The sequence below is a fragment of the Kryptolebias marmoratus genome, linkage group LG1 (genome assembly GCF_001649575.2).
Source record: "Kryptolebias marmoratus isolate JLee-2015 linkage group LG1, ASM164957v2, whole genome shotgun sequence".
Lineage (NCBI taxonomy): Eukaryota > Metazoa > Chordata > Actinopteri > Cyprinodontiformes > Rivulidae > Kryptolebias > Kryptolebias marmoratus.
The window spans coordinates 10,311,971-10,331,281 of NC_051430.1; the positions used below are offsets into that span (position 1 = coordinate 10,311,971).

Consider the following 19,311-nt stretch of genomic DNA (forward strand, 5'->3'; position numbering starts at 1 on the left):
GTTGTACAATGTGTGTCTGTGAGAGAGAGAGAGAGAGAGAGAGAGAGAGAGAGAGAGAGAGAGAGAGAGAGAGAGAAAGTTGTTTACACCATGTCTGTGTCAGTTAACATTTGGATAATTTGGAAAAAAGACACTCTAAACTTCAGCCAGCAGAAAAATTTGATTTATTTCTCAACAAGCTTGTCATATAAATTTGTCTGTGTGAACACTTGGACTAATTAAACAGATGCAGCTAATCACATTAACTGTGTTTCTGTCCTGGTGTTTTATTTCCAAGGTGCTGCACATGCTCACCAGCACACAGAGCCTTTACTGAAATCATTATTTATACCTGAAATGTTTCCTTTTTTCACACTTTGTGAATACACTGTGCTGTTGTACAGAAGTTTCTGTGGTTCATCATCACAATTACTTGCTGTGTTCCATTCGAAGACCTGCTGTTTTGCATGCTGGTTTACTTTCATGGTTTACTGGGACACAAAAGGGAACTCAGCTATCAACAATGTTTTAAATTCCACCTGACAGTTTCTTGCTGTGACTATTCACATGAAAGCTACAAAACAAAGTTTAGTCATTTTAACACTGGATGATTTTTTTCTCTCTCTCTTTCTTTCTCTCATCAGGTGTAAACAGCTGACGTACCCGGAGGACCTTCCTCAGATCTCTGTGGTCTTTATCTTTGTGAATGAGGCTCTGTCAGTGATCCTGCGCTCCGTTCACAGTGTGGTCAACCACACTCCGGCACACCTGCTCAAAGAAATCATCCTTGTAGATGACAATAGTGACAGTGGTAAGACATTTTACAGCTTTATTAAAAGTGAAAGTGGAAAGCATAAAAAGGAGTCCATACTCTCAGAAATTACTTGCATGCACACTAAGCAGTCTTTACTGGCCTTTGACACACCCTGCTGCACGTTTACTGACAGCAGAACTCAGACTGCAAGTTATTCCTGATTCCAAAGCCTTATAAACATTCCCTTATTCAGTTAGCTTGTATCTTCAATGGCACCTTTTCTGACTCAAAACCACTCATCCATCCATCCATCCATCCATCCATCCATCCATCCATCAGGTGATTTAGAATCTTAAATCTTGTCATTTATCCTCTAATACAGCAGCTTTGTTTACTCAGTTTATTCATTTTGTCCTCCCTATGAGAATATATGTTAAGTGCTCCCACACTGATTTTGTGATGATTGTGCGCATTTTAGTGCATGTTTGTGCATGTGTGTCACTATTTTTTGTGGGCTTGGATTTGTGAGGAAAGGGATGGAGAACTCCTGAGGGTGATCACTTTAGCAGCAGGTTTTAAAATAGCTTAAAAAAGAGAACGGGTGAGTGTAGGGGGATGGGATTTATCTATCCTTCTTCAAGCTGCTGCATGCTACTGTCTCCATAGCAATGTGGGCAAATCCTTCAGTTGCATCGATGCCGTGACGCCCACACCAGCTGACTGCGCTTGGTTCCACATCCCAAAAGCTTTTCAGTTTGGAGGGAGAGGGACAGTGAACTAGATTACGGACCACACTTGGCTCTTCTTCACTTGGCTCAGAGTAACAAAGCTGCCTCCCTCAGGCTGGCAGAGGAAAAGGGCACATAAATAACATACTGAAAGAAGGCTGCACAGGAGTCACCGCTGTCTCGTCCCTGCTCCCCACTGAGGCTCTAACTGCCTTCCATTAAAAAGGGAGCTGTTAAAAGCCACTGAAAAGACAGAAATGGAAACCAACCCACCACCAAACCCTGTCTACCCCCCCCACACAAGTCTTTCTGTGCTGTGCTTTATGTAGCAGTGAATTTTTGGAGAACACTTTCTGTCAGTCTGAAAGCTGTAAAATGTTGATAATAATGTCAATTTTATGTATTAAGTATTTGAGGCACAACGAAAAACTATCTGCTAAGTGCTTTTAACTGGAAATGTGGCAATAAAATAATATTCTCAACAAATCTCGAGCAGGTTGTATTAAAAAAGACTGCTATATTTTTTTATTTTTAAAACATAATTCTCCTTCTTGCTATGAAATGTATTTTTTGCGAGAGTCCCGTTTGGCCAAAATAGAAGGCTGTGTTGCGATTAAGACCTCACCTACACTGCACAATAGATACTATTTTTTAATGTTTGGGTTTTTTGTCAACACATTCTAACAAAAGTGGTGAAATATCCTTGCTGTGCCACTAGGTGTCAAGAGCATCTTCAAAAAAATATATCAAAATACAGAAATACAACATACTTAGCTTGGCTAATAATTCTCAATTTTTTCATTTTTTTATTATTTACAGTTTCCTCTCAGCTATTACCCATTTCAAAACAGGATCAAAGTTTGATGGCAACAAGATCAGACAGACACAGAAAAATTGGTATAAAATGCTTCATGTTTGTTTGGGTTTTCTAGGGCACCCAGTGATAGAAGGCTTGTGCAAAATACACTACATCTTCGGAAAATGGGTAAAAGCACAGAAAGTTCAGATTTTGTGAGATAATAAGATCACAAAAGTGGGGTTAGGAAAGAAAACCCCCATGCTCTACTCTGAAACACTGTTTAGACCCAATAGAAACAGGTGGGGGATGTGGTGTCCAGCAGTTCAGTATCCTGTTGTCCCTAATATGACCACAAGCCAATGAGGGATGTCACAGTGGATAGCACAGTGGTTACAGACTTCCCCCTGTGTGCCAGTGTTTCCCTGACAGCGTACAGTCGCTGGGTTCCTTTAACTTAACTTTGGGTCAAATTGACCCAAAGTTACAAGCCTCTCTACCCCTCTCTATCTCTTTTGAGAGCTTCAGGAGGGCTAAAAACGCTGGCCTAAAACAAAAATGTGTTATGCATATTTCTAACTTCCACTATATGATTTAGTACCACATTATTAAAATGTTAGAATAAAATGTCTGACAATTACCATGTTCATACAGAGCAGCGATTACATGTAGAATTTTGAACTGTCAAAGTCAAGGCAGGAATTGTTGAACAGAATTTTGGAAATCAAGACAGTGATTTATGTTAAAAAAAAACATGGTTAATAACACCAGCTGTCAGATCTAAAATACTTTTTAAAATTAGTTAAACAGTTTTGTCTTTTTTGGGGAATGAGAAAAAGCTATTTATTTATTGCTTTGATGGCTCCGAAAATTAATTTAAGGCAACTCTATTTTCTCCATCAAAAATCTATTAGGCTTTCAAAATGTGGGAAGTGTTGCTCACAACATACCCAAAAAATATTTGTTCATCTCACTCTTTTCTCCTATGATTTATTTTTATTATTTCAAAGCGAAGAACTTGTTTCTTTCAACATAAACTTCTTTTTTCAATATTTAGGTTTAATGTTGCATGGTGGGGGATATTGTGATATCAATTGATAGACATTTGGGTTAATATTGATAACTACAGTATGTACTGTATTTTTGGAGGCTAAATTATAGAAATTATTCTTGTTCCTTTAAAATTAGCTATTAATATTTACCTAAAGGGTGTTATATTTTAGAATCCACTTTCTGCCATGTTAGTACAGTACTGTAAATTAAAATGAATTAGATAAACACTAGCTTATACAGCTCTTTTATCTTCTTAAATTTTAGAAAAAAATCAAAGTTTTTCTAAACTGTTTGGTACAAAATGTGTACCAGGGTGTAAGCATCTGTTTTCTAACTTACTCCCTTTGTGTTACATTGTTCTTTTAAGCCTTAAAAGTTTTGAAAAGCTTAACCAAATTGAAGTGGCTTTCTATGCAGAAGTTATATAAGATAATAATATCTAAGCCATTGTAGATTTCCTCTTAAACAACTTTAGTTTGAATAAATAAAGTGGCAGGTATTCTGATATCAGATCAAAATGGATTGCTAACATCTTAAATCAACTTCAATATCATAATTTATATAGAATATTTTGTTGTTTGTAAGCACAAATAGTGGCAGCTGTAGCAACAAGTAGCACTCTCCGAGCATCCATTGCCTTCAGGAAGTATTTCTGCCAAAAATAATTGTAATATGGAATTTATGATGTGTAGGCTTTCACCTGAACTGCTGTGAGATTTTGAAAATCAGATCTGTTTGTTTTTCCTATTGAACTTAAATTTTATTTCTTCAAGCTGAGGTTCCATAGGAAGCTATCTACAGCAACCAAAAGTTATTATTATTTATAACTTTTATGTATAAAGCTACTTTAATATGATCAAACCTTTTCTTTAACCTAAACACATACTGAACCTGAAACTGGACTGAATAAACATGCAGAAAAATCTACCATTAAAGCAAAGTTGTGTTTTTCTTCTTTTTTTTTCAAACTCTATCAGCAAATTACATAAGATTCTAAAGTATTAGTGTGAAATCAGACAGTTTACATCCTATTTACCCAAATTGTAAGTGACATTCTGGCCATGGTTATTCATTAAAATGTCAAATTAAAATAGTCTCCGGATAGAAAAAGTGACAAACTGAAAACTGATGCTGAGGCAAGATGGATGTCCAGTTGAGTCATGTTTCAGTAAAATACCTCAAAATACTTCTACTGTCTATTTACTTTAATAAGAATTCATATTCAAGTCATTATTACATATCAGCTGCTCTTATTCAACACATGGTTTTGTGTCAGCATGTGAGCTGATTTTTTGGGCTGTTGTAACATTAGAAAATTAACATTAACATGACCTTTTCAGAAATGGTGCCTCCCTCCTCCTGCAAAAAGTGATGGCAAGACATTTTCTTTATTGGGACAGCCAGTGACATTTACTAGCCGATGAGTTTATTCACAACAACAGCTCTGGTCTCTTCTTGTAATTTTCCATTCATAAGATTTTGGCTTCATGTGTCAACCAGAATGACTCCAGGTTATTTTTGTTTATAATCCTAGGAGAAATGAAAGGTTTAATGAATATGCAGGATTCATCTCCACTAAATATAAGAAACAGTTAAAAACCTAATGATTCATATAACATATGAATCATTAGGTTCACATGCTGTTTTTATTTTGTTTTTTTTTTAATTATGTAAAGCACCTTGAAATGCCTTGCTGCTGAAATGTGCTATACAAATAAAATTTGATTGATTGATTGATTGATAAAATAATAAATATTTTTAAATCATCCCTTAATTTAAGCTCTAAAGATTATTTCAAGTGATGATAAATTATTTAATATTGTGTTTTTTATTTGATTAAATCTTTTGAAAATGGGATTTGTTTATAAGCACAGAACAGACAATCCATCTGACACATGGTGACAACAACTAAGAAAATACTTGTGTTATGTGGGGAAACAAATGACTTTTATATAATTCCCTTCTAGCTTCCTATTGTGATGGAGTATTCAGTATTTAGACACAGTTAGTGAAAAAGGGGATGATTGTAAAAAGAAAAGGCCCAAGTCAAACATGAAGCTTGTGAAATAAATTAATTCAGCCTTACATTTAATTGAAAATATAATTGTAAGAAAACATCAAATTCTGTCTCTCTGTATTGTCAAATGTTGTCTTTAAGTTTAATATGTATATATATACCGTATTTTCCGCACTACAGGGCGCACTGGATTATAAGACGCACTGTCAATGAATGATCCATTTTCAAACTTTTGTTATATATAAAGCGCACCGGACCATAAGGCGCATGGTCATGCAAGTGCACCTCCCAATTTTTGTAACTTTGCGCGAACCACCATAAACGATTCCATTCAAAATAAACGATTTTGGTGCTCTAGCGATTTGGTGCTCTGTATCAGCATTTATATGATCTCTTAATGAGAGATCGCAATGATAATCAAACAGGTCAAAACTCAAGGAAGAATACTGCACTGACGTAAGCGTCAAATATAAATGTCTCCACATTTGCTCAGGTCTGCGCGCCATGCGCAGAGCCCTGCGCAACGCTATGAAGAGCTATTATAACTGAGCCTTTTATGCGGCTTTGTAGTTTACCAAAGTGGTACTCAAACAGTACGACTTCTTACATATATAAGGCGCTCCAGATTATAAAACGCACTCTCAATTTTTGAGAAAATTTAAGGCTTTTAAGTGCGCCTTATAGTGTAGAAAATATGGTATAAATAAAAAATATGTATATATGTATATATATATATATATATATATATATTAGCTTACTTATAAAATATGGTGACATTTTATGCCTTTTTTTGCATATTGTTCGGCACTATTGTTGCTTTCAGAAACAGACAAAACATAATGTCATTCAGGTATTACCGAGTTGTTGAAGAGGAAAAAAGAGTGACTTCTTATGTCTAAAAGTCTGAAACATGTCAGATGGGTTTTTATTAGAAGGGTCTAGTGGATAACTGCACTCTAACACAGCCTGTCAGGGTTATTCCTCTGAGGCGTTTATACCAGGATAGGTGTATCAGTTTCCTTTTTTTAAATATTTCATTTATCATCATATTACTCGGGGCAAGCCAGTTTTCTTGCTTGGTAAGTTCACTAGTCTGCCCATGATCGATGAAACAAATCAATATCCAACCTGTTTCCAGATCAATGTCTGAGACAAGTCCATAAGTCCACAATCAGGAGACTGGGCTTTACAGAAAAAAAGAAGATGCTTTTCCTCTGAAAGAGAGCATTTTACTAAAGCAGAAAAACCCAGCAGCACACAAGTAACAATGGCACTGAGAATGATCTTGCTAACTCACAAACGAAGAAAATCTTGCAGGTTTGCATAGAGTGAAAACAGAATTACACAAAGAGGCCCCTGCTTCATCAAGGAGTCATGATCCAGCTTTTAGCTCCGACTCATCCACATGGGAATACAAGGAAGATGAGCGTATAATCCTCCTTTTTTTAACTTGGCATTAGTAATACATTGTAAAAGCACCCATTTTCAGCAGACAAGGATGAACATTACAGTTTGTTTTGTTTGGGTTTTTTTTTTTTTTGCTTTTCCAGAATTCTATTTTTAAAAACGAGAATGCTACAGAATTAGAAACAATCCTTTGACAGAAAATAAAAGGACTTTAAAAAGTTTGTTGTTTGTTGCTTTAATATACTGTCAAATGCTAACACTTGTTTTCTTCAGGGGTCAGTGCTTCTGCAGTAACCCCGCCTCCCCCCCTTCTCCCCCCACCCCCATCGCCCTGCTGCGAGCGCCACAATATATTAAGACGTTCAGCTCGAAAAAGACTCCTGACAATCCTTCTGCTCACTGTGTCTCCTCAATCACACAGGCTGGGGATTACACTGCCATTTTTTAGACTTTCACTGGCTGATTTATTTCACAAACCAAAGTCAGCAAGTAGGTGTGGGTGCTGTTCTGTGCCAGTGTCCCACAAGCGTCCTTATTAATCTCTCCTTCAGAAAGTGGAACGCTCAGCAGTAACCTGCAGGAGAAGCTCAAACAACCATCAATCCTCCAATAAAACACAGACAGCAATTTGTTCAACTTGCTATGCCCGGCAAACTTTACTTCCACTGAGGACAGCCAGCCTTGATCTGTGAAAATGGAGAACATGGGATCTTATGATACACCTGGAATAAATACATTAGCAGGGAAATGCACAGGACTAGGAGACTAGAAAGAAACTTCAGCAAAAGCGCCTTTTCAGTCCTGACATCAGTGTCGCTAAATGAGCTTTCAGTAGAGAACACCAAACAGGACAATGATTTGCCAAAATAATAATGGTCTTATTTCCAAAATATATTTCCTGCTGGCTAGATTTTAAATTAGTTTGGTTATTGACAGATTGATTTATGTATTTATTTTGATTTCAGTTACTTGACATTGTTTTAGCCATAAGTCAAGGAGTCTAAGCCAACACAATTTGCTCAGGGGCCAGAATTTGATGCATGAAATACATGAATTTTTATTAGTAATATTATTATTATTATATTTCACAGCTGAGGCACACAGCTGTCAAGCTTGACATTAGGAGGTTAGCATCTGAGAAAGAATATAATTTATTTTTTTAATATAACACATATTTTAGCTTTTGGGATTTACACACCATATTTGCTTTTATCATGTGGACCTACAGTGAGCCATTTTGTTTTATAGACTTTTGAAACCTATATTTCTTTCAACTATAAGTTGTGTCAGTTTTATCTAATTATATAAATATTTATGTTGTCACACGGATGGCTTTTATTTATATGCAACTAAACAAATATCCCCTTGTTTTTGTTTTTAAATGAAAGTCAAGGTTGTGTTTAGTTTGGGTCGCTGTGCAGGAATGGTAAATGAGAAACAATGAGATTATATGAATGACTCAGATGATTATGCTTTTGTGTTTGACATGAATATTGCACAAAAGCAAGCACCACTAGCAGCAATATAATATTAACATATTATTCAAATACAGAATAACATTTTATCTTCACTTTATTGCCATTTAAAGTAGAATGAGTGGAACATATGCAGCATCAAGAGTAAGGAAGATCGAGGCTCTGCATCAAATTGAGCATTCATTATTAATAAGCTGTCAGACTGATAAAGTCCTAGGAGGACTCAGTTTCACCTTCACATACATTAGTAAACTAAAATATTACAAAATTGATTAAATTGGACTATTTTTTTGTCATCTCTGATGTTTTGGGGTTTGAAACATGCAAAATATCCTTAATTACATGACACTTTTTTCCCCCTTCTCATATTGTTTTCATCCTTCAGTAAATTGTGGCTACCACTACTAATACCCCACCACCACCCATCCTCTATCAGCAGGTCACCCAACCGATCACCCAATCTCCTCCAACTTGGTTTGGTCCCCATTTGGTGATCACTGGTCTATCCCAGCTGACAAACCTGGCTGAGATACATTCAGGAATCACTGAAGAGAAGCTAACAGTTTACAGACTTGCAGCCAAGACTTGACATAATAAAAGCCGAATCTATTTAATCAAAAACACTTTTCTCATTTCCTTGTTAGGTTCAAGCAAAAGCAGTATTTGGTTGAGGTAAAAAAAGTACTAAATTACTTTATTTTTTTTTGCAATGATAATAAAATGACACGAGTTTGCTGACTGTCTTGGTCTCTCATCAACACAATGTAACTTTGTTACAAGTGACAGGTTGCTTGTTCTTGAAACACATTCAAGTCATACCTTTTCGCATAACAATTCATCTACAGTGCTGCCTTTAACGGAGAAAGTCAGTGTCCCTTTTCCCAGTCATTCAGGGTGTTACTCACAGCCTCCTTTAAAAAGATAGTATAAAAATGTATATATAAAAACAACCATTATTTATCTTTAAGTATAATTTCAACATTTTCCATTAGAACTAAAATCGTTTTCACCTGAAGGTAACTTTGTTTACATCATTTTTGAAAAACAAGAATGGAGGGATGTGAAGTTATAGATTGTTTGAATAAAGTCACAGTGTAATATAAATCTAAATATCTAACTATTTTTGAGTCTAGAACTGTTGCAATTTTACAACTTTTGAAACATTTTTGTGACTCTGCTCAGTCAACCAACATAGCTTTTATATATTCTGGAAGGATGTCGCATAAAACAATCTAAATCTAATCTAATGTAAAATGTTACATTCACTGTCTTATGTATACTGAATTGAAGCCTGAAAAAAAATTATGCTTAATAATATTAACATTCATTCCCTCTAGCTGTTTGTTTCTGGTGATATTTTCCTTTGTAGTGCTTGACGTCTCATCAGATGCAGGTAGCATAATTAACATCCTTCCTCAGATAAAGCCTACAGAGACACTGGCCGTGGTTGGAGATTTAATTGAGCCTCGCTCTATTCAGTAGCAGAGTGAGCCTGCTTTGGCTCTTATCAGGTCCATAAGGCCCTCTGCGTCTGACATTTAGATCTATTGTTTCTGGTTTCTTTGACAACAGCAGCCTGTATAGTAACCTTTAACATAATCTCATTTAGACTGATCAAACAGATTCCACTTCTGACTGTTGTCGTACTAAGACAGATTAATTTTTAGGAATGGTAGAGACTCAAAAATCAACGCTTCCTCTTCTTATTAGAGCTTTTTCTATTTCAGACTGCTTGTTTTGTACTTTATACAGTATGTGCAAAAGGGTCATCATAGAGAAGTGAAATGTGGTGATGTGAATCCCTATTTTCTGGGTTTAGGACACAGGTTTATTTAAAACTTGAGTTTTTACAGCTAAATACATGCATAAAAAACTATTAATTACAGTGGAAAATAAAACTGCAGTCACTGATTATACTATTGGGTATAGCAATGGTCTTTGTTTTTGCACAAAACAATGTAAACCTCAAAATTTGGAATGGATTTAAAATGCATTTTAACACAAACTTCTATAATTAAAGGCATTAGTATGATATGAAGAGCTGATTTTAAACTTTTGCATCCAGATAGAGTCTATTTGGCATACTGGGTATTTTTTGCTGTTTTACAGTATATGAGGTGCTGGCAGAGCAGCTTCTCCACAGACTGGTCCCAGTACAGGTTTTACATTAGTTTTTACATTCTAAATAAAAAGAAGGTCAAATTTTGTCCATTGTCATCTATTTGGTTGATTTTCTAATATTTATAGGAGGATTTTTATCTTCTCGTTTCTGTTCTTCTCTAGTGGAGCTGAAATTCAACTTGGACCAGTATGTGAACAAACGCTACCCTGGCCTGGTGAAGATCGTGAGGAACAGCAAGCGGGAGGGTTTAATCCGAGCCAGAATACATGGCTGGAACGCAGCCACGGCGCCTGTTGTCGGCTTCTTTGATGCTCACGTTGAGTTCAACACTGGCTGGTAAGGAAAGGTCATGTTTAACAGGAGAGGGTCCAAGCTGTTTCTTTGTCCTGTCTAACCTTTGGCTTCTGCTTTGCTTGTGGTGTTTTTTATGACAGAGACATGACATGGAGATTTATATTTAAAATACGGACAGTTTAGGCATTTTTATAAGACGCCCTTGCAGACTAGGCTCTAACTGAGACAGCTCTTTAAGAAAGATTTATTACTTGCAAGCTTTTTCTTTTTAAATTTTTAAAATGTAGATGCATAAAAAATGGATCTTGATTAAAATGATACCACTGGATGAGAGACTGAAAGGTGAGAGCAAGTGTAAATTAAGAATGAGATAAAATGATTCACATTTATGAATTATTATAGTTGTGGGATCTAGGCACATATTGTTATATTAAATTACTTCTGGTGATTTTACTCTGATGTCTGTAAGCTTAAGTTCATTTGCAAACAAGTAGATATAATTGGTACCTAATTGTGCCTGTCAAGCTGTCATTATTTTAGGTAGAGTTGACCTTTTTTTACGGAAGCTACCCAAAAAAGGAGTGGAGGGATGGGAAAAGACAGAATCTAGAGGCTGAGAATGTTGTGTTTTAAATTGGTAATATTGTCCCCAAATGCAAGCCAACCATTCTAGTTAAAAACATGTAAGAAATGTAAACAAAATATGAATACATTACTAATATCTTGATTGACAAGACTGACTAAAACAGTTGCCACAACGTTTAATGTTTATAACTTCAATGGGAAAACAAACATCAGATACAGAAATAAAAAGAAAGTCTTTCATTTGTGCTGAAATTTGTCTAATTGGACATAAATTTAGTACACTTCTGGTACAGTGTAGCTCAGGCATTGGATCATTATTTTTAGTCTTTGCCTTAGTGTTTCAGTTTGCAGCTGTCTTTAGCCACTAAAATCTGAAGTGAATTTGCAAACAACAACAGTTGAACCAAATTAACCAACAGGACATGTATACAGTTTGTTACCTCATTATCTTGAGACCTACTATAACAGTTGTCACCAGATTAATTGTGCTGTTACCCCCTAGTTTTGTTTCAAAGGTGACACTTTTTCATTGAACCATATGGTGTGATACTGGAAGAAAATATTGGATTTGACAGCAGACAAGAATTGATGAACTGAACACAGTTTTTCAAAAAAAAAACAAAAAACTGTGCCTCTCTCCCTATTAAAATACAGCAGACAGCGGTCTTTTATTTTCTTTATTTAAAATTACAATTTAAACTGACTTTCTAATGTTCTGGGAAGCTTTGGATCTAATTTGCAAAAAAATATACTACATTACAAAAGGGAAATCTTTATAAAGGATATATTCATGTTATGCTTGAGTTTGTAAATGTTTATAAATGATTGATAAGCATTTATAAAACAGTAACAAATACTGTTTATGCATACAATATTTGGCAACATTAAGTACTGTTCTTGTAACTTTTGGCTTCTTTCTCAGCTTACCTTTTAACTAAGTAACTTTATACACCAAAGCAATCTTTGTATCTACAAATGCTCAGTGTGCTTACATACAGGTTAACTTACTGACAAATGTTTGATTAAAATCTAAATTTCGAAGGGTATATGCAAACAATGAGAATGAAAAGCACATATAATATTGGCTCACTAAAACAAACTCATTATTCTACTTTATATCTAATGCACTGTAACTGCTTATTAATGTTTTGTTAGGGGTTTAAAAACTCAATTATTAACTCCTAATTAATAATTTAGAGGTGTCCCCTCATCAGAAAGTGGTACCTGAAAAACCTTCTTTGCAGTGTATTAAAATTCAGTTCTGACAAACACTCTTCCTACATAACAAATCATAGACTATAAATTATTTATTTTTTATTATGTGATGTGTAAATTCATCAGTACACATCATTTAGTTCAGATACATACATAAAGCGTGCTGTTATGTGTTCTTTTTTGTGTGTCATTTGGGACTGTAACCTTATTTTCTGTTTTCTTTAATAGATTCTGCTCTTTGTTCTGCTTTTCTATCCCACCTGGTCATTATTAATAATTGGCATACCTGTCTTTCACTTAGTGATTACTTCCATCTGTATCTGTAATTAACATTGGTTTTGTAGAGATGTAGTAGAGTGCTGCATGAATGTGTGTGGATGGGTGAATGAGGGCAAAGACTGTGCTGTAAAGTGCTTTGAGTAGTCTGGATGGCTAGAAAGGTGGTATTTAAGTGGAGTCCATTTACCATTTATATACCTATGAGTCTTGAGCCCTAATGCCTTCTTTCCTTCTTGGTGTGATGAAGGCTGCATGGGGTGGTTGAAGTCAACTTACCACTGTTACTCCTCTGAGCTACAAAGCGTTAGTTGTGACAAAGCTGTAACAATCAATACCTAAAAGGGTGTGTGGGCATCATGGCTTAAAGGTGTGACGATCTGTGTGATCAGCCGTCAGCAGGATGTAGAATGGGAAATATTCAACACATTTTACAAGGAGTCATCATCATGAGACATGGTGATTTACGAACAGCTTGAGGCAGTTTATGAGGGGTTTATTTGTGTGGCCATATCGCAGAACTGTTTTTGTGAAAGGTGTGTTGGTTTGCTTTGTTCAGTGCCAGATTCTTGTCTTTCTGTGTTCATATTAGATTCAGTTAGGGTTCTATGGCAGCAACTTTTGTTTCTTTAGCTTCATAACACCTACTTGTGTCCTTGTCTCTTGCATTTGGCTCCTGGGTCCTCCTTCCAACTTCTGACACTATGATTTATTTCCATTCAGTTCAGGTGTAACCCATTAGGACCCAAAGAACTAGTTAAAGCAGATCTTTATAGGCTTACTTAACCAACTTAAAGCCTTTCTGACTGGCCAGTTAATTTGCAGAGTGCTTTGTTCAGCCATTATTTGCACTTGTTTTTCTTTTTCATTCATAAGACTTTCCATACTTACCACAAGGCAGACATTATGTAAAAATTATGTACATACTAGAAGAAATGTTAGGAGTACAAACTCAGGCATTTAAGGATTTGTGCTTGTAACTTTGCAGATCTTAAACATAGAAAAGACCATTATAAATAGACAAAATATAAGTGTAAAACTTTAAGAACTATAAAATATCTTATTTAGAATATGCAAAAAGAAATGCTAAAATAGTCCAATTATAAAAGAATAGGATTTCTTGAAGGAAAGCAAATCCCCCATGCCTATTCATGCCACAGTTTTACATTAGGATCATCTCATATTTAGAAGTGACAGAGTTGTAGCAGTGTTGGCCAAACCTTGAAAATAGCATAAACTCTAATCTTATGCAAAGTTATGAGATGTAATGCTCAAAATATTTGTTATAGACTGACAGCCACTGTCGTATCAAATTTTAGCTTAATGTTAGTCAAAAATAGATGTGCATCCAAGGATTTGTTTCTGAAAATCCATTCAAATTCTTTAAAATCCATTCAATGGTTTGGTAGATAATTTGTTAACAAACAAATAGGGTTGACTCTAACAGTTAATGCCAAGGTTTTAAACAAAAATCTCAAGCAATGAGTAGCACTTGGAGTATGTGTTGTGAATAATTCCCAGCTACAATGACATCATACCTTTGCACAGTATTTGTAAAACTGACTGAATTATAACCATTTTTGTTTTTTCTAAGGTCAGTTAAATGTGGCAGCCATCTTAAATTGGGTTAACTCCAAAAGTTGTTCACTTGAAGATGTACAAATATTTATTAAAATTCACCCTGTGGTTCATGTGATATTTTGCTAACTGACAGAAACACAAAAGGCACACAAACACAAGCAAAAACATTGGATGATAATGAGGATAAACATCAGTATCAGGCCCACAGATTCATACTGCTGATTGTTCTAAAATGCTGACTATGCTCCTCTGGTTCATTAAGCAAAAATATAAGCACCCAAAGGACAGAGTGAGCTTGACCTGGAGAGAACCACTATAAACACATTTCCACAGATTAATCAGCAACCGGACCATGACCTAGTGACCTTGTGATCCTTGCAGAGGAGTGTTTCGATGAGCCTGGAGAAGACTGTTCATGGCTTGAGTCAGAAGCCCAGATGTTGCACAAGGCCGGTCACCCAGATAGCATCAGCTCCCAGTGAGAGAGCTGTATCATCGCCTCATCATATGGATGATAAGTGATACCCTTGTGGTTCCCTTAACTGTTTTCCCATCTGTTCTTTCCACAAATAAATGTACTTTTCCTAACCCCCACACCAGCCCTCTCACCTCCACGCAAGTTTCCTCCTGCTCAGTTATTGTGCTCATCTCCCTCCCTCCTTCTCTTGTTCAGGCAGAGGCAGAGGTGTTGGCTCACCTGCTGCCATTGTGAGAATTGTACTTCCTCCTCTGCTGTTTCCCGCTTCCAAACACACACACCTTTGCTGAAACTGTCACACACATATCACCTTTATCTTCACTTGACAACCTGCAACCATAGGTTGCTTTTCCTTCAGATCTGCTTTTGTGTGAGTTTTTATTTACAGAAGTCAGTGAAAAGTAGAGTGGATTTTTTGTGATTTTTTTCCCCTTTTTTCTTGCTGGGTGAAGGAATATAGCGATGGAAAAGATAACAGGCATCTTCAAGAGAGTTCTTCATGATGCTCAGATATCTGTGTGTGTGAATTTATTATCTGCTGTATACCTGCAAACATTCTGCTCTTCGTAACTCAGATAAATTCACTTGTGTAATCTGCGCTTTTCTATTTGTTCATATAGAAAGAATCCCTATTTATCATAATATGATTACTCACCATGGCACATGCAGTGATAAGTGAGATGGATGGTTCCTGTAGATGTTGTGGTGAATCTCCCTCGATGACCTTGCACGCACCGCCTGTGCATACTGAGCTGGAGACGGCGCTGTCAGCTCTCAGCTGCAGCACACTGTGATTCATTGGCAAGATCTTCTCCCCTGGGGGGAAAGCTGTACATTCGCAGCTGAAATATATTGCTGGTTCACATTATTATTAAAGCAAACATAATTGTATCATGCAAATCTTTCGATTTTCTCTCCCAAAATTACTCTATTTCTGTTGACTTTCATTCTTACAGCTTTTAATCACTGTAAAAGAGAAGAACTTTACCATTTCGCTTTCAACCTGGTGTCTCTGATTTCATTGTTCTGACTCTGTTTACATTCGGGGAATATTTTATCAACTTAATAGCTGTCAGACGCCAAGACTGCCTTAAGTATACTCGTCAATGTTCCAGTGTAAACAAATGGGACTTGAAATCGTTGGCAAAAGAAATTATTCTGCTGTTTTCACTCATTTATTACAAATTATGAGGTAGACTTTTGTAGAGAATGAAGCACATTTAATGGTTTTTTTTTGTTGTTTTTTTTTGCCATAGGTAATACACAAGTACAAAAACTTCAAGTCAAACACATTTTAAAAATTGTATATTTTAACAGCTGTTCTGGCTTTACAGAATTAAAAAAAACTAATTAAAATCAAACAAAAATGTCTTGGTTTACCAGTCATGTAAAACAATTCAGCATTAATTTTGGTTCACTGGGTCATATAAGGTGGAAGCTATTTCTAAAAAAAAAATTAAAAAAAATTCATTAAAAATAGAAAATGCTTTAAAATCAAATATAAATGGGTGTTCTTTTTGTCCAGTCGAGTAGACTATTTCAATGTAAATTTTTGCTTACAAGGTCACATGACATGGCTATTTAACATTTGTATTTCATGTGTCAATCGTTTGGTAATTTGTTGATGGTCCATAAGGGAGCCACTATGTTCAGGAGGAGGTACATGGAGGGGAGCTAACTATAATCCCACTGCCAGCAACATATGAAGTAGCATGAGAAGACGCTACTGAATCCGGAGGGAACGGTTGTGGAATATCCAACCTAAAATTAGGTCCACTGTGGGTTTCCTCACGGTGTTCAAATATCAGACTAAATTTATTCTACACATGTGTCACAAAGGTTTATACATTCATTATCATTATTATTGCATTATTATTTCACAACAACACAGTAACCTCCTGTAATTTTGGCGTATGTAGGTTTAGATGTAGAAGGCTAAGAATAGTTTTGTAAATTAAAATGTACCACTATTTTAAACTAATACAATGTGCAGTGATGAGTAATGAACCTCAAAGCTCCATGGTAGACTGGATCAAGTGTTTGCGTGCATTGTGAGGATGCATGCATATAAATTACATCTCTTTGATGTAACAAAGACATAAAAGTAGTAGACTTTCAGTTTTTTTTTGTTTTTTTTTTGCCAGCAGCTGGGGTGACAGTGGTTGTTCTCTAAACAGGACTCATTTCCCTTTGCATGCAGTAAATAAACATGGCTGACTAAAGGAAACAAGAACACATTGTAATTAGGGCCTACTGTACGCCAGGCTTCAAACGCACACTCACAAAAGGGAGGTGCAAGAAAATGGATCTTTATTTGGGTTTTAAAGTCCCTGCACAGTTGCAGTTTCAGGTTATTAATGATTAGATGAGTAACAGCTGTTCCATGCTGAGTGGATGCTGAAGATGATATTATTATTGCAGGGAGGTTGGAATGAAAGACATGATTCAGACAGCAAAGCTTTGATAAACACTGAATGTTCCTCTGCTATGTGACCTGTCAAAAAATATGAAATAAAAGTAGAAACAGTTCCTATACTTATTTAATGTGCAATATTTGTCAGAGCAAAAACAATCTTCCCCTTTCACCTTTGTCAGCAGCAATAGGTACGGGTATTCCTTAGTTAATTGTACAGATATTATGTTCAAAACTGATATAGTTTTAGCTGAAACCCATCAACATCACATATTCCGACTGCATATCGCAGTTGGAATATGACATGTCATCAGATCACACCAGATCTTTTTTTTAACATTGGCATGCAAGGCAGCAGACAATATGCATTCCTTTAAAAAATGCCACTTTCATTTGTTAATGTCATGGAGCTGTTCAGTGCAGTTGAAGAAATATAATAATAAATCCAATGGTACTTTCATTCTTTCATAGTAAAAGTGAATTATGCTTTTCCTGTCACAGTCTAGCAGTGGCTGAATGGAGGTGAATAAAAAAGCTTCAACAATACTGAGAGCTTCAGAACACAGGGCAGACTGACCCACATAACCACAGAAAAGACATGAATTTATGCTTCTTCTACAATTGTGTATCTTATATTTGCTGAATAAATGTGAAAGGCAGTGTGGACTGATATTGATCTTTTTTCCAGTTTTTGCCTCTGCATCCTCCTGTATCCTCAACTGTGTCCAGGATGCACAATGAATTGACATTCTGTGTGGATTCTATTATCCATCCATCCATCCATCCATTTTCTTTACCCGCTTTTTCCTTTCCAAGTTGCAGGGAACCTGGTGCCTATCTCCAGTTGTCATTGTGCGAGAGGCAGGGGTACATCCTGAACAGGTCGCAAGTCCATCAAAGGGCCACATAGAGACAAATAACCATTCACACTCACACTCACACCTTAGAGTTAGCAATTAACTTTTTAGAGTTACCAATTAACTTAAGATGCATGTTTTTTTAATCTGTGGGAGGAAACCGGAGTATTCAGAGAAAACGTGAAGAACATACAAACTCCACACAAAAAGGCCGGGAGGAGAATCGATACTATTAGCTTCTTGAAATTCTGCATCTTTTATGGAAAGCAAGAGACTGACCAATTTTAATGTGTGCTCAAAATCTGCATGTAGGAGCTACTCTTTGAAACTGCCAGGCAAAATGACACTGGGTGGTTTCACATTTAAAGACTTAATGCACTTAAAGATGGTTACAGGCCTTTTCAGGATTAATTTCCCAACCATGTGCACACAACAAACACAGATTAGCACTGTCACATTTTATTTTTAGCCCTTCAAAACTGTCTGAACAATCAAGGGACTAAAGCATATTTCTTTATAAATGCTAAACAATGTATAACAAAATGATTTTTGTTAATAAAATTTAATTATGTTACACATTATTAGCATATTGTCATTTTTGTAACTAATTTTCTCCATAAATGCATCAGTCATTTCAATTGTTCTTTTTAATTAAGAATGTGTTTACATGTTTATGATATCAATATCATTTTTTGTAATTTTACTTTAGGGGTAATTTGCTTTATACATATATTATAAATTATCCATCATAATGGTAGGGAAAGAAAAACCTTTGCGCTTTAACAAAGTTTAGAGGGGCTTAATCTTTCTTGTTGACTTATCTAAATGTCAGAATCAGAAAGCTGTTTTGACAAGTACACTTGCACACACAGGGTTTTTTTTTTCTTGTTCACTGAAACCTTCAGGATGTACATTTACAACAATGCAATTTACCAACTTTAACAAGGAACAGAAGTAAATCTGAGCCACACTGGATATAGGCTGCACAGTAGTAGCTTCCAGAGAGTATGTTATGACTAGCTATAGGCACTTAGTGTGTAATAAAAATGATTTATTGAAAAGAGCAACATATGTGCAGTTCAGTTGAATAGGTACAGGGGAATGCACATGATTTATACAAAACTGCTTATGAACAGGATAGTATTATATACATGTGAAACAAGTAGTGGTAAGATATTTCCATGAGTCTACCCCAAAATATGATGCAAAGCAAATAAATTCAAAGGCAGTGTACATTATTTACACACAGAGAGAAATGTTGCACTTATTGGAACTTAAAGG

At 35.8% G+C, this 19,311-nt stretch overlaps 1 protein-coding gene across 1 annotated transcript in view; it reads left to right on the forward strand.

The window, feature by feature from the left end:
• galnt9 (polypeptide N-acetylgalactosaminyltransferase 9) overlaps window positions 1–19,311 on the forward strand; it is a 101,416-nt gene that overhangs the window by 31,478 nt on the left and 50,627 nt on the right. The window contains exons 3-4 of the mRNA XM_017414702.3: window positions 624–790; window positions 10,493–10,667. Of these exons, the coding sequence (XP_017270191.1) occupies window positions 624–790; window positions 10,493–10,667 (342 nt within the window). The remainder of the gene's footprint in view (window positions 1–623; window positions 791–10,492; window positions 10,668–19,311) is intronic.